This window comes from Sturnira hondurensis, unplaced genomic scaffold (genome assembly GCF_014824575.4).
Source record: "Sturnira hondurensis isolate 20B ecotype Veracruz unplaced genomic scaffold, ASM1482457v3 Scaffold0001221, whole genome shotgun sequence".
NCBI lineage: Eukaryota > Metazoa > Chordata > Mammalia > Chiroptera > Phyllostomidae > Sturnira > Sturnira hondurensis.
This window is the reverse complement of record NW_028073852.1, coordinates 2,715,985-2,728,546: the sequence shown is the minus strand read 5'-3', so window position 1 is coordinate 2,728,546 and position 12,562 is coordinate 2,715,985. Positions and strand designations below refer to the sequence as shown.

Below are 12,562 nucleotides of genomic sequence, written 5' to 3'. Positions count from 1 at the left end.
AAGAAATTCCATATAGATATATTGATAGGAAAAGATCACTGAAATATAGTGGTGAATAAAAAGGGTAAAATGCATAAAAAGTGAGTGTAATACACTTGCGTGCAGTACTGCAGTATCATGTCACTTTGGAGGAGGGGGAGAAAAGACACAAGTGTGCCTGAGTGTGAGCACTCATGCACTTGTGCCTTCCATAGAACTAAAAGGTCTGCAGGAGTAAGTGAGGCACTGCTCAGAGTGGGCTTTCCTTGGAGAGAGCAGGAACCGGGCGGGTGTGCAGCCGGCGGGGGCGCTTTCGTGTGTGCCTTCCCACCACTGGCAAGTCGTGGAAACAGAGTGAGTGTTGAAGCAGGTTTTCATTGAGAAGGGCGTTCAGTTATCAGTGAGTGGAACCCGGAGGCTAAAATCAGGGTTCTCGGTCAGAAGGGGTAGCTGAGCTTGCAGACATCAAGGAGGGGAGTCTTCCTACAAGCAGGCTGGCAAGTCACCGGCTGGTGGGAGGCCAGCCGCAGCGCGCGGGGAATGAAACGCTGTGGCGTCCAGGGAGCCGCTCAGGCAGCACCTTGCGGGGGACACCCCCCGGCCTGTGGTCCTGGCAGGCTCCATTCTGGAAAGCCCCGGGAGGAGGACTTAGGCCTTACGGTGGCAGCAGGGCAGCGTCACAGGCTTTGTGGCTGGAGAGTGAGAGGGGAGCCCCAGGGCTGTGAGCGAGGAAGAGCTGATAAAACTGACAGGTTCTTCTGTTCCTTCCTTCTTCCTACCTAGTTTGTTCTGTTGGAAGGGCCCCCTGTGTTCCGTCGTCTTTTAGAATAAAGCTTGTGGAAGGGGGACGTGGTGTAGCTGTGAGCAGAGGCCGTGTTGCGGGGAGCGCTCCCTGCAGTCCCTCCTACTGGAAGTGGCGCGGGCCTGCTTGTGACGGACTGAAGTCATTGTCGGGCACAGAATTATCTTGCTTTAAATCCACACATCCCCTGCGTGCCCACCTGCAGGTGCCCCACAGCACCCCGCAGAGCCAGCCACAAAACGTTGTCGGGGACCTCCTAGAACACAGCTCACTTCAACATGAGTCCAGAGAGATGCTGTGACTTTAAAAGTTCTGTGAGGCCCTGGCTGGTGTAGCTCAGTGGATTGAGTGTGGGCCTGCGAACCAGAGGATAGCAGTTCAACTCCCAGCAGGGGACTCATGAGAGGCAACCATACATTGATACTTCTCTCCTTCCCTACCCCTCTAAAGATAAATAAATAAAATCTTTAAAAAAAAAAGTAATGTGAATTTTCGGTGTCTCCCACGTCTGGAAGAAGTGCATAAAATGTACTCACAGATGCCCCTGCCCACACTTCGTTCCAGGGCGTGAAAGCGTCTGGCAAGCAGGACGAGGCCTGGATCCTGAACCGGCTCATCAAACAACTCACGGACATGGGCTTCCCGGTGACTGGCTCTCTCTCGTTCTACTGCACCCCTCCGTGCTCCATGGGTCCCCTCCCACACGGTCCCCTTCGTGTCCTTTCTGCACTCGTCCCGTGTGACGAGGAAACTCCCTTTCATCGTGGTGCTTGTGTTGGGCCTCGCTGCTTTGAGCCCAGCTGTACCCCCTCTATCGAGAAAGGCGCGAGGGCCTTTGCCTAGAATCAGATTTTCGTTGGTTTATGCAGTCTTACCGTTTCATTCATAATTTGTTAAAAGTGAATTTTTGTTAGTTTATACAATAGATTGACAAAAATCACAAGAGAAAACTTGGTGTAGAGGAAAAGCTTCACATCCAGAAAAAGAACCCTCAGGACCCTGTGTGGTTCCTGAGTTTCAGGTGACGTGTGAGGAGCTCAGAATCACGGACGTCCCTCTGGAAGTGGGTCACAGTCCGTTCAGACCCTGCGGTCACATGACAGAGAACAAGGGGTACCGCCTACATCTGCCACGTAGTCCCTTCAAATGTCTTGTCCCCACACATGTATTAAGTGGGTGTTTATCTTCTGACCGTTGTGGATGTCTGCTAGGAGAGAGTGCAGAGTGGCCCAGTCTGGAAGAGGGAGCTGCCTGCTCCACGCGGGCACAGCCCTCCCCACACTGAGCAGGGTCCGGGGCCCCGCGGGTCACGGGGGGAGACTGAGGCCAGGCAGAGGGACAGTTGGCAGTTAGCACAGTGAGCCCCTTAACCCCAGAGCCCGGAGTCCATGAAGGAGAGGGTGGAGCGCCACACTCCAACTCTCACGTCACCACGTGCACAGCTGCCAGCAGAAGGGCCGGGGGCACGGTGGCTTGTGGTGCGGGGCCGTCCTGCCCCCAGTCTGCAGGAGTCCGTGGCAGCGGCCCTGCTGTCCCGGCAGAGGTGTCCGCCTCGCTCCAGGGCACAGTGCATGGAAGTGTGAGGTGCAGGCTCTGCTCCAGAGTCGGCTCGGGGCGCTGTCTCCTTCCGGGGGCTTTTTAAGCTCAAAACATTCTCCAACTGCAACAGTGAAGGAAGGTATTTCCGGTTCCGAAACATAATAATATTAGGTTAATAACGAGCCCTTCCCTAAGCTGATAAGTGACCAACTCTTTATAAGCATTTCCCTTTGCTAACATGCCAGTCTAATGAAACCTCCGTTTTCCCCACAGAGAGAGCCAGCTGAAGAGGCCTTGAAGAGTAGTAATATGAATCTCGATCAGGCCATGAGTGAGTAATACGCGCACTTGAAGTTCGCTCCTTTAGAGGTTCCAGAAGTGAGCGTGTCACTGCAGCCGTGGGTTAGTGGTAGAATCCGTGCTGGGTTTACAGGACCAGGCCCCAGCGCAGGAGGAACTGTGTGATATGCCCTAAGCCCCGAGCAGGTTTCGGGACGAGTGGCTGTGGGGACAAATGACCAAAGGCCACCGTGAACCACATTTGCTTTCTTCGTCTTCTTCCAGAGCTTCAACAAATGCAGGAGGTTTTTCCCCCTTTTGAGGGAGGTAGTAAGGACACCCGTGGAGAGAGGCAGCACACCACACGCCGGCCTTCACGCCGCGCAGGCTGAGCCCCGGCTCTGGCTGAGGCTGCCAGGAGCTGCCTTGGTTCTGCAGCCGCCTCGGACCGTAACTGTCACGTTAGAAACTCTGAAACATGGGGTCGGTGCAGACACTGGGCCAGGGCCTGCTGGCCTCCAGCCACCGCACTCCGGTCAACCCACGGGTCCCTGGCCTCCTTTCACCGTGTCTCCGTTTGAAGACCCTATTTAATGCATGTTTCTCACAAATGACTATACGCCATATTTCTTAATAATGAAAATTGGCTGACGGGGGTTTAACATTTCCATGGGTGAGGTGACCGTAGCTTTCTTTGGCCTTTAGACTCACACTGTGCTGCTGGCTACACACTGTTTAGTCGGTCGCCTTGTGGGGCCACGTCCTGCCCGCAGCTTCACCGCTCTGCCTGGGCAGCCCTGCGCACAGGCGGCGGCTCGCCTCGCCTTTTCCCGGAGGCGCTGCGTCGTTGGCCTGTCAGCGCTGAATCAGTGTCCGAGAGCCCCGTCCCTCCACCTGAGCAGGCCCGTCTGACCCGCATGCTCCCTCCATGGGGCGCCGTGGGGCGTGTCGTGGCTTCCCGCTCAGGGACAGCAACACTAACCGGGAGCACCAAGATGTGCAAATGTGGCACTAAGTGGACCCCAGGGAGCACTGATCTGCTGTCAGGGGCGGGGCGGGGGCATCGTCCTGGTGGGTGGGGGCGTTGTGCCCGGCAGTCAGTGTCCATCGCACTGCAGAGGGGGCCCGACGACGCCGCGGTCGTCAGTCTGGGCCACCAGAAGACAGTGGTAGTAGACGAGCACACGAGGACAGGGACTGCCAACGGGGAATGAATTTCGTAACTGCGTGCAGGGCAGGAGCTGCCAGAGAACAGGCAGCTCTGAGCTGCCTGACCCCCTCTGAGCTGGGGGTCACTTCTCACTTCTTGCCATTGTGAAACGGCAGAGTTGGTGAAAGCCAAATAGGCAGGCTCACCGGGTGGAGAGCCCTGGGGCCACTCAAAGAGTCCCCCACCACTCAAAGAGCCCTTGCAACTGGGGGGACCCAGCAAATGGAAATCGTGGTTGTCGGGGGACAGGGCAGCTATGCTAGATGGATGGCTCAGGGAAGTCACCTCTGAGAAAATGCCACTGAAGGGGGTGGTCCTGGGAAGAGCACAGCCCAGCCCAAGGGGCAGTGCGGCCAGATGGAGCGAGGGCTGAGAGCAGGGCCTCCCCGTTTTCTGGGGGTCGAGGGTCTGGCACTCGGTGTCACGGCCGGTCCTCGGGCATCTTGTCTCAGGAGTTTCTGGCGTGCTCTAGGTGCTCTGCTGGAAAAGAAGGTGGACATGGACAAGCGTGGACTGGGAGTGACCGACTACAATGGAATGGTCACCAAACCCCTTGGCTGCCGCCCACCAATCTCCAAAGAGTCTTCCGTGGACCGCCCCACCTTCCTTGACAAGGTATGAACTTAGGTATTTTTGTCTGTCTGTGTAACGAGGTGTTTTTCATTTTATCGGGCTCTGTTCCGCTGCTGCATTTTTTGCTCTTCTTTTTTCATGCACATCCTGGGTCCTGCACATGTCCTTGGGAAGCTGCTGTGCGCCCTGTCTGCGGGTGGGCACCGCACACGGCTCACCCTGTCTTTCTCCGTTCAGGACGGCGGCCTTGTGGAAGAGCCCACGACTTCACCATTTTTGCCTTCGCCAAGCCTGAAGCCCCCCCTTTCAAACAGTGCACTCCCTAATCAGGCCCTGGGCGGGATTGCCTCAGGGCTGGGCATGCAAAACTTGAATTCTTCTCGACAGGTAAGGCCACTGGTGGGGGAACGGTGTGGCCTCTGTTTTGCTTGCCTCTGAAAACACCGGGACACGGCCTTTTGTGCTTTGATTGACGGCAAGTTCTGAAGTGTGGTCGAACGCGGGAGGGTGGTTAAAACACTGTGGACACTGTCTTTCACGTGACAGTGGAGTCGGGGCTCGAACTCGGTTCCCAAGATTTAACCATATGGGAGGAAGTGCTTCAAAATTGTATTTCTTTTCCCATGTGACTAAAGTGGGTTTGAGTTCCGCACCCTTGGTGCTAACTTACTGCTCATTTAAATGGCACATAAATCGAAACCTTAAATGTCTTCCTCTGCTGAAAAACACCGCTTTGCCCCCTTTTCTCAGAAAGAGAGAGGACGTCTCTTGTAAGGTTCTCGGTGCCCTTCAGAGCCCCGTTAGCACTTTCCCCGGCCTTTGACACTTGTGGGGAAGTGAAAGTCACTGTCAGTCAGCACTGGAGGGCGGACCTGAGGGTTTTGATTGATGGCTGGCTGTTCCGTGTCCCTTTCCTGCCCCAGATTCCCCTGAATGAAAGAGTGTGTGGGCAAACCGTGCCCATCCCATCTGGAGAACACCTCCTCCTGTTGATTTCCTCGTGGCCGAGGCCCCATGCACACGTTTGAGACTCTAAGTAGCTGCTGTGGCACGTAGGGTGTCCGGACACTCCCAGGCATGTGCCTGTGGTCCTGGCCGACTGTCAGCAGTGCATCTTGCACTGTCTGCAGCATCCCAGGCTGCCTGACCCTCGGGGCCTGACACAGCCAGCCCCAGGCAGTTCAGTGGGACGCCTGCCACCCGCAGGCCACGGCTCCATTGCAGCGCCTGTCAGGCCCCATGCCCCACCGAGTGATCGGCGCAGTGCTCAGTGCGGTTCACTGGCTGGATGTGTCTGTTTATGCGATTTCAGGGCTCGCCACCGGGACTAAGAGATGTTTCCTGTGTGGAAATTTGGCTCTTCCCCCGCACCTTCTAACTCACCCTTTTGGGGACACGCATTATTCAGTAGCTGTATGTCGTCTGTGGTTTAAACGCAGGCCAGCTCCCTGGATGGATTCTCATCACCCATAGCCCGTTTAAACCACAGTTAGCAAATAGACACTCTGGTGGGAGTTATAGAAGGGATTGGAGACCACGCTGCATTCCCATTTAGGAAAACAGATTGTTTGCCACCTTGTGTCTGTAGTCCCGACTCTGATGACCCTGTCCCCTCCGTCCCCTGCAGATCCCGAGTGGCGGTCTGGGCGTGTTCGGCAGCAGCGGAGCAGCACAAGCCAGGAGCGTGCCGCCGCCGCAGCCGCCCATGCCGCCGCTGAACCCCTCCCAGCCCGGTCTCCGTGCGCAAGTGCCTCAGTTTCTATCCCCTCAGGTCAGACCCGGTGGCGGACAGGGACAGAGCTCACAGTGGGGAATATTGCAGTCCAGTGGCCGGCCCCTGATTGGCTCAGGGCAGCGAGTTCCAGGCAAAGGGGTGCCCTTGACCGTTGTCCGTCAAGGCCAGGGCTGGCAGAGCTACACAGGTGCATGCACCACGAGGGAGGCTGGGGCAGGGTGCTCGCCGAGAGGAGTGTCCGCTTCTTCCCACGAGCAGGGGCTGCTGCCTGCCCTGGCAGGGGACCCGCTTGTGGGGGCAGGGTGCCACCGACCAGGAGGTGCGCACCTGCCTTCCTTGAGAGGTCTGACCTGAGCGACAGTGACTCCTTCCCTGGGACTCCCCTGCACGGCCTGCAGTCCTTCCATTGGGCCACCCGTTGTCACTGTGCCGGGTGACCCAGAGTAACTCCTAGAAAGGAGAGTAGAAAGTTAATACCTACCTAGAATATTTGGAGGAAGAACTCTCTTTCCTTCCTCCTCCCCCCCCTTCTCTTCTCCCCTCTGGCCCCCCTTATTCTTCACAGAAGCATGTTCACTAACGCTAAAAGGCCCACAAGTGTTGTAATGTTCACTCGTGAGACAAATTAGGCGCCGCTCAGTCGGCGGTTCTGGATGCAGGAGGGATGCAGAGAAGACGACGCTCTCACGGCCGCCCCTGCCTCCGGGCCTGTTTTGTGTCGCACAGGTTCAAGCACAGCTTTTGCAGTTTGCAGCAAAAAACATTGGTCTCAACCCTGCACTATTGACCTCGCCGGTTAACCCTCAGCACATGACGATGTTGAGCCAGCTCTATCAGCTGCAGCTGGTGAGTGGACGCACCAGGCCCACGTGTTTTCCAGGAAAGTGGGCGGAAGAACACTGCAGTGCGCTCTAAGATTGCATTTTAGGTCCTGTAGGGTTCACGTACAAGAAGTCTTTTATTCCTTCGTGATTTGCAGATTAAGGAGGCGTTTCCAATAGTGTAGTCCCCCATTTGCTCGGATTTTATTTTAATATATCCTCTTGCCAAAAATTGGTTCCCAGAAAATCCATGTCATATGAAAAAATTGATGATATTGAGCAACATTTGTAAACAGACGACCAAACCTTCAGCATCTGCACGCAGAAGAGTGTCACAGTCACTGTGGTGGCTCGTGGGCGGGTTCTGTGTCACTCCCGACCGGACTGCCGAGCCGCGAACTTGCAGTGTCCCTGCCCGGGCGGCGCTCGCCACCGTCCACCCCCACCCCCGAGCTGTTGCAGACAGCTGTAGTCTGTGTCATTGGGAGAAGAAATGTTTTTTCGTCTTACCCTCATTTCATTTTCATTTTAGTTTGTCCAATTGACCGGAGGAATTCTGGTCTCCTCATTCACTGCAAACACTCACTGGCATGCCCCAGCACCAGCACTCAGTGGGGGTACTGCCTGGGGCGCTCTCCAGGACCCCGTGCCCTGGGCTTTGGGAAGGCACTTCTCCTTCCAGAAAGGTTCCTTGACACACAGAGTGTTTAAACCACAGTGTGGTGAGGGGACCGAGACGCAGCCATACCAGTGTCCTGAGGGGAACCCCTTGCTGGTGGCCGTCTCACGGTGTTTGGTTGCCCTCTCTGTCGGCAGGCGTACCAACGTTTACAAATCCAGCAGCAGATGCTCCAGGCCCAGCGGAACGTGTCCGGACCCATGAGACAGCAAGAGCAGCAAGTGGGTGCCGTCCCGGGCTCAGTGGGTCCGTGAGCGCGAGTCCCTCGCTGCTCCAGGAGACACCAGTTGCTGGGCTGGTCCATTGTCATGGGCTTTTCTCCCACGTAGCCTCCCCGTCTGTGAGGCTTGAGGTCACCTGGGTTTGGGAGGAGGCTGGCAGTGGGGACTGACAAAGGGGTGACAGGGATCACTGCCCCCCGCTCACATGCGCATGTCTGCCACCAGGTTGCGCGCACAATCACTAACCTGCAGCAGCAGATTCAGCAGCAGCAGCGCCAGCTGGCCCAGGCCCTGCTCGTGAAGCCGCCGCCGCCCCCGCCGCACCTGTCTCTGCACCCTTCTGCAGGCAAGCCGGCCATGGACAGCTTCCCCCCGCACCCTCAGGCCCCCGGCCTGCCCGACCTGCAGACCAAAGAGCAGCAGTCTTCGCCCAGCACCTTCGCTCCTTACCCTCTCGGTGAGTCTCTGTGTTCTGAGTCTGCCCATGTGTGGTGGCCCAGTCCGTGCGGGACACACCGTTCCCGACAGGCGGAGAGCGGCTCTCGGGCTTCATACTCAACGGGACAGCTATAAGTACTTCCGGTGTGGAATCTTTTAAGCAGGGCTGGCGAAAGTCCCCAGGTTACCTCGTGCCCCTTGTTGAATGTGCAGTCTGCTCTGCTCCTGCGTTGCTCCTGGCTTTCCTTAGCTGCCGCTGTCCCCCAGCCTCAGCTGCAGGGAAGGGGGCAGCACGGTTTTCCGGTACAGGTGTCCAGATTTCTGTGAGCCAGGCACTGCTTTAAAGTGATAGGAGGTGAAATCAGCCAGATCAGCATGTGGGCATTGAGCCCTGAGCAGTAAGGGGCAGCTCAGCACTTGACACCTTCAGGTCAATAGAGGGCACAGGCTACCCGTCTGCCGGGGGCTGAGGGTCTAGAGCTGCCCGACCAGAGTCAGAACCAGGGAGACCCGCATCCAAAGGGCAGAGGCCTGGGGAGTCGGGGTGAACTTGCTGCCGGCTGCCAGGGCCCCTTCCTGTCCTGCTGCTGGCCGTCTCTGGAAATCCGTGTATTCCGAACACGGAGCCCCTCCCTCGGACGTGGGCGGACATGGCGTGTCTTCGGTGTGAAACGAGAGTGCATGCCAAGCCGTGACTGTCCCGTCCCCGTGTCACTGGCCCGCCCACCGCTGCCCTTCGTGGTGAGGAGCAGGAGGGTCTGAGCAGGAAGACCCGTCTTGGGGATGGGGCTGCCAGGCTGGATCCCAACCCCGCACCCACAGCTCGCTTGTGCACCGTGGCTGGCTGTTCTTCTGTCTCAACTTCCCCATCTATAAAGTGGGAATATGCAGGCCTCAGGGGGTTCTTTTAAAGATTAAACGAATCAGCCCTGGCTGGTGTGGTTCAATGGATTGAGAGCCGGCCTGAGAACCGAAAGGTCGCTGGTTCGATAGCCAGTCAGGGAACATGCCTGGGTCGCAGGCCAGGTCCCCTGTAGGGGGCATGTGAGAGGCAGCTGACCAATGTCTCTCTCACACACTGATGTTTCTCTCCCATTCTTTCTCCCTCCCTTCTCCTTTCTCTAAAAGTAAATAAATAAAATCTTTAAAGAAAAAGATTAAACGAATTAATATGTAACATGCTCGGGACAGTGCCGAGCACATAGCATGTACTTTCATGTAAGCACTTCTTTTCTAAGAATAGTCGTTTTGGGAACAAACTCAGTTCCATCTGTCGTCCCGAAATGCTTTGACTTCAGCTTCTGCGTGGCCACCCATCCTCTTAACCGCCTTCTGGAGAGGAGAGTGCACTGATCTTTGCCATGGAGAGGGGTTTTTTTCTTTAGCACAAATTTAAAAATAGTGCAGTGAATCTTTAAAATTAGATGAAAAGTAATTTGGAAAAACTTTCATAATATCCGCATTAAGGTTATAAAATAAATAGGTAGTAAGATATATGAAACATAGCCTGTAAAATTGCCAGGCTGGTTGGTGCTCGGCAGTCTTTCTCAGCAGCCGGAACTCCTCACACCCGCACCCACCTTCCCACATGACCTCTGCATGTGACACTGACTCCTAGAATATGTTGTCCCCACAGGACGCTCGGGCACGCGAACGTGGGAAAGTGCCCTTCAGAGCCAGTGTGTGGCGCGGGGCTGTAGAGAAGGGGGTGGTCCCATTCACCTTGCATGAGGAAGCAAATGAGAGCAGGGCTGAAGCCTGTACCTCCAAGCAAGTAGGATGTCAGTCAGGAGAAGCTTCGTCCAGGAGGGGGAGTGCGTGGGGGGTGGGTGTGGACCAGAGCTGGGCAGTCTGGCTGGCGTGTGGAAGGAGCACAGGAACGAGATGGAGGCTCGGATGGGGGCCAGGGCCCAGCTGCAGGGTTTGACCCCTCACCCAGCCAGGTGTGCACCAGTGGAAAGGAAGGCGGTCGTGAAAGCAGAGCCTGCAATCAGGCAGCATCTCACGTGCGAAGGTCTTTGGTCAGGTCTGCATGGTGTGCGTGTGTGTTCACTGCCAACCTTTAAAAACTGGAGTTTCACGTGTAAGTCGCTCCTCACCGCTCTCGAATGGCGGCGTTCAGGCTGCGTTCCGCATGGGCCCGGCAGCACCTGCCAGCTTGGGACAAGTGCTGTACCCACCGGCCCACTGCCCCTGGGCTCACACTGCCCACTTGGCCCGTGCAGGCATTGAGTTTGCAGCTCTGACTGAAGCGAAGAACAAAATCGCTGAGTCTCCCCCTACTCAGGGCAGACACTCACCGGCGCTGTGCACCAGGGCCTGTGGGCCGGGCCCACAGCTTGGGGCGCCCGGCCCTGCTGGGCTGCGCTCTCCGTGGTGGTTCTGTCCACTCCGAACTGGCGTCCCCGTCCAAACTCTGCTCCAGCCTTCCTGTCGCCCGTCATCGTCCTCCCTGCCTTCGTTACCCCAGCACAGCGATGGGAATTGCTGGAAACCCCAGGCAAACCCAGGGCAGCACACCACGCCAGCAGAGGCTGCCGCAGCACGCACACTCTCAGATAGGTCTGCTCCCCCAAAGTGGTTTGGTAGTGAGTTCATAAACGCCCTCCGAGCAGACGGCAGAGGTAGTGCATTAAAAGTAGAATTGGATTGTCCCGACCAGCTTGTTCCAGGGGGTCCTTCAGACCACTCCTCCCAGCTCAGAGGTTTTGATCTAGTGATTTCCGTAAGAGACCCTAAGATCAGAAGAGGTTTCCCTAGTGGCTTGGCCTTGTTCTGTTTTTCTGTGAGTGAGAAGCCTCAGGACCATGCCGAGCACTGAGAAGAGAGAGCAGAGACCCGCTGGTCTTCCTCCCGTGAAGACCACTCTCCTCCTCTCCCATCTCACAGAGGCGTGGTGGCTCCTCTCCTGTGCCGGTGACGGGTGTCACAGGCTCAGCTGTGGGCACCAGGTTCAGGCAGCAGCCCTGCAGAGGGCGGGGCCTGCCCTGACAGTGTCTCTCTCTCTCCGCAGCTGGACTGACCCCCAACGTGAGCGTCGGCAGCATGGACATGACTGGCGGTTTGCCGGTGAAGGACCCGTCTCAGTCCCAGTCGCGCCTCCCTCAGTGGACACACCCCAACCCTATGGATAACGTGCCCGGTGCTGCTTCTCCTCTCGACCAGAACCCCGGCAAGCACGGTACGGCTGAGCCCGGTGCGCAGCCGCGGCGTGGGGCCCTCTCCTCTTGTCACCCAGGCCGCACTTGTCTTCACAGCGGCAGTGCTGAGAGTGGAACAGAAACACCCCGTTCCACTGCAGAGGGTGTGAGGTCCCAGCGGGTCCCTGGTCCGCTGCCTGAGACCCCAGCCCCCGCCCTTAGCTGCCAGCCCAGAGGAGGCCGAAGATGCCCCAGAGCAGCAGAGGGCGTAGGTCGCAGCCTGCGTCATTTTCATTTGGCCCTGCGCTCCTCGGCAGAAATGTCCAATCTCCTGAAAAGAGGTTTTTCAGTAAAAGGGGGAAATGCAATAGAAAATCAAAAGCTTAGAAAGGAGGAAGCAGCAGGAACGCTAGTGAGGGCCAGAGCTGGGCGGCCTCCGTCAGCGCTCAGCGTGGCTGGGTTTCATGGCAGCACGGGCAGCAGGGGAACATAACAGAGTGTATCGTTTTCTTTTGATCCAAAGCATCCTAAAAAGAAAAAGTCTAAGGGTGAGTTCTCCAAGGCGGCCGCTGCGTGCCGTCAGGGCGCCTCCCCGCGCAAGAGCAAGCTCAGCACACCGTGGCAAGGCGGGCTCGCCGGCCTCGGGAGGCTGGCACGAGACCCCCGAGCTGTCCCGGGAGAGGTTCCCTGGGCAGCTTCCCGCCATGGGTGGGCGTCCCATCAGGGTGTCCAGCGGGACGAGCAACACAACTCTTAAAGAGTTGGCCTTCCAAGGACGAAGTCGGTCATGCTCAGAGTGCCGGGCTAACCACGCCTGACAGCCCACCCTGGACGAGGGCCGGGCCTGGTGCTTGGCAGGGAGGGCCCGGGGCCCCGTTCACGCGCCGTCTCCCGCCGCGCCCGCAGGTGCTATCCCTGGAGGTCTGAGCGTCGGGCCTCCGGCCAAGTCCTCCATCGACGACTCCTATGGCCGGTACGATCTGATCCAGAACAGTGAGTCACCAGCCAGTCCTCCGGTGGCTGTCCCCCATAGCTGGTCACGTGCCAAATCTGACAGTGAGAAAGTCTCGAACGGCTCCAGCATCAACTGGCCCCCAGGTAAGAGCAGGCGGCGGGTCAGAACACGCTGCGCGCCCCAGGGAGCAG

The 12,562-nt window shown here is 57.3% G+C and overlaps 1 protein-coding gene across 4 annotated transcripts in view; it reads left to right on the top strand.

The window, feature by feature from the left end:
• TNRC6C (trinucleotide repeat containing adaptor 6C) overlaps window positions 1–12,562 on the top strand; it is a 72,485-nt gene that overhangs the window by 47,781 nt on the left and 12,142 nt on the right. For 3 of the 4 annotated variants that reach the window (XM_037064463.1, XM_037064473.1, XM_037064446.1), the window contains 10 exons: window positions 1,346–1,426; window positions 2,594–2,651; window positions 4,282–4,424; window positions 4,620–4,769; window positions 6,010–6,153; window positions 6,844–6,963; window positions 7,755–7,838; window positions 8,064–8,295; window positions 11,290–11,457; window positions 12,323–12,514. In XM_037064463.1, coding sequence (XP_036920358.1) covers window positions 1,346–1,426; window positions 2,594–2,651; window positions 4,282–4,424; window positions 4,620–4,769; window positions 6,010–6,153; window positions 6,844–6,963; window positions 7,755–7,838; window positions 8,064–8,295; window positions 11,290–11,457; window positions 12,323–12,514 — 1,372 coding nt within the window. The remainder of the gene's footprint in view (window positions 1–1,345; window positions 1,427–2,593; window positions 2,652–4,281; window positions 4,425–4,619; window positions 4,770–6,009; window positions 6,154–6,843; window positions 6,964–7,754; window positions 7,839–8,063; window positions 8,296–11,289; window positions 11,458–12,322; window positions 12,515–12,562) is intronic. The other variant, XM_037064455.1, reaches the window with a different exon arrangement.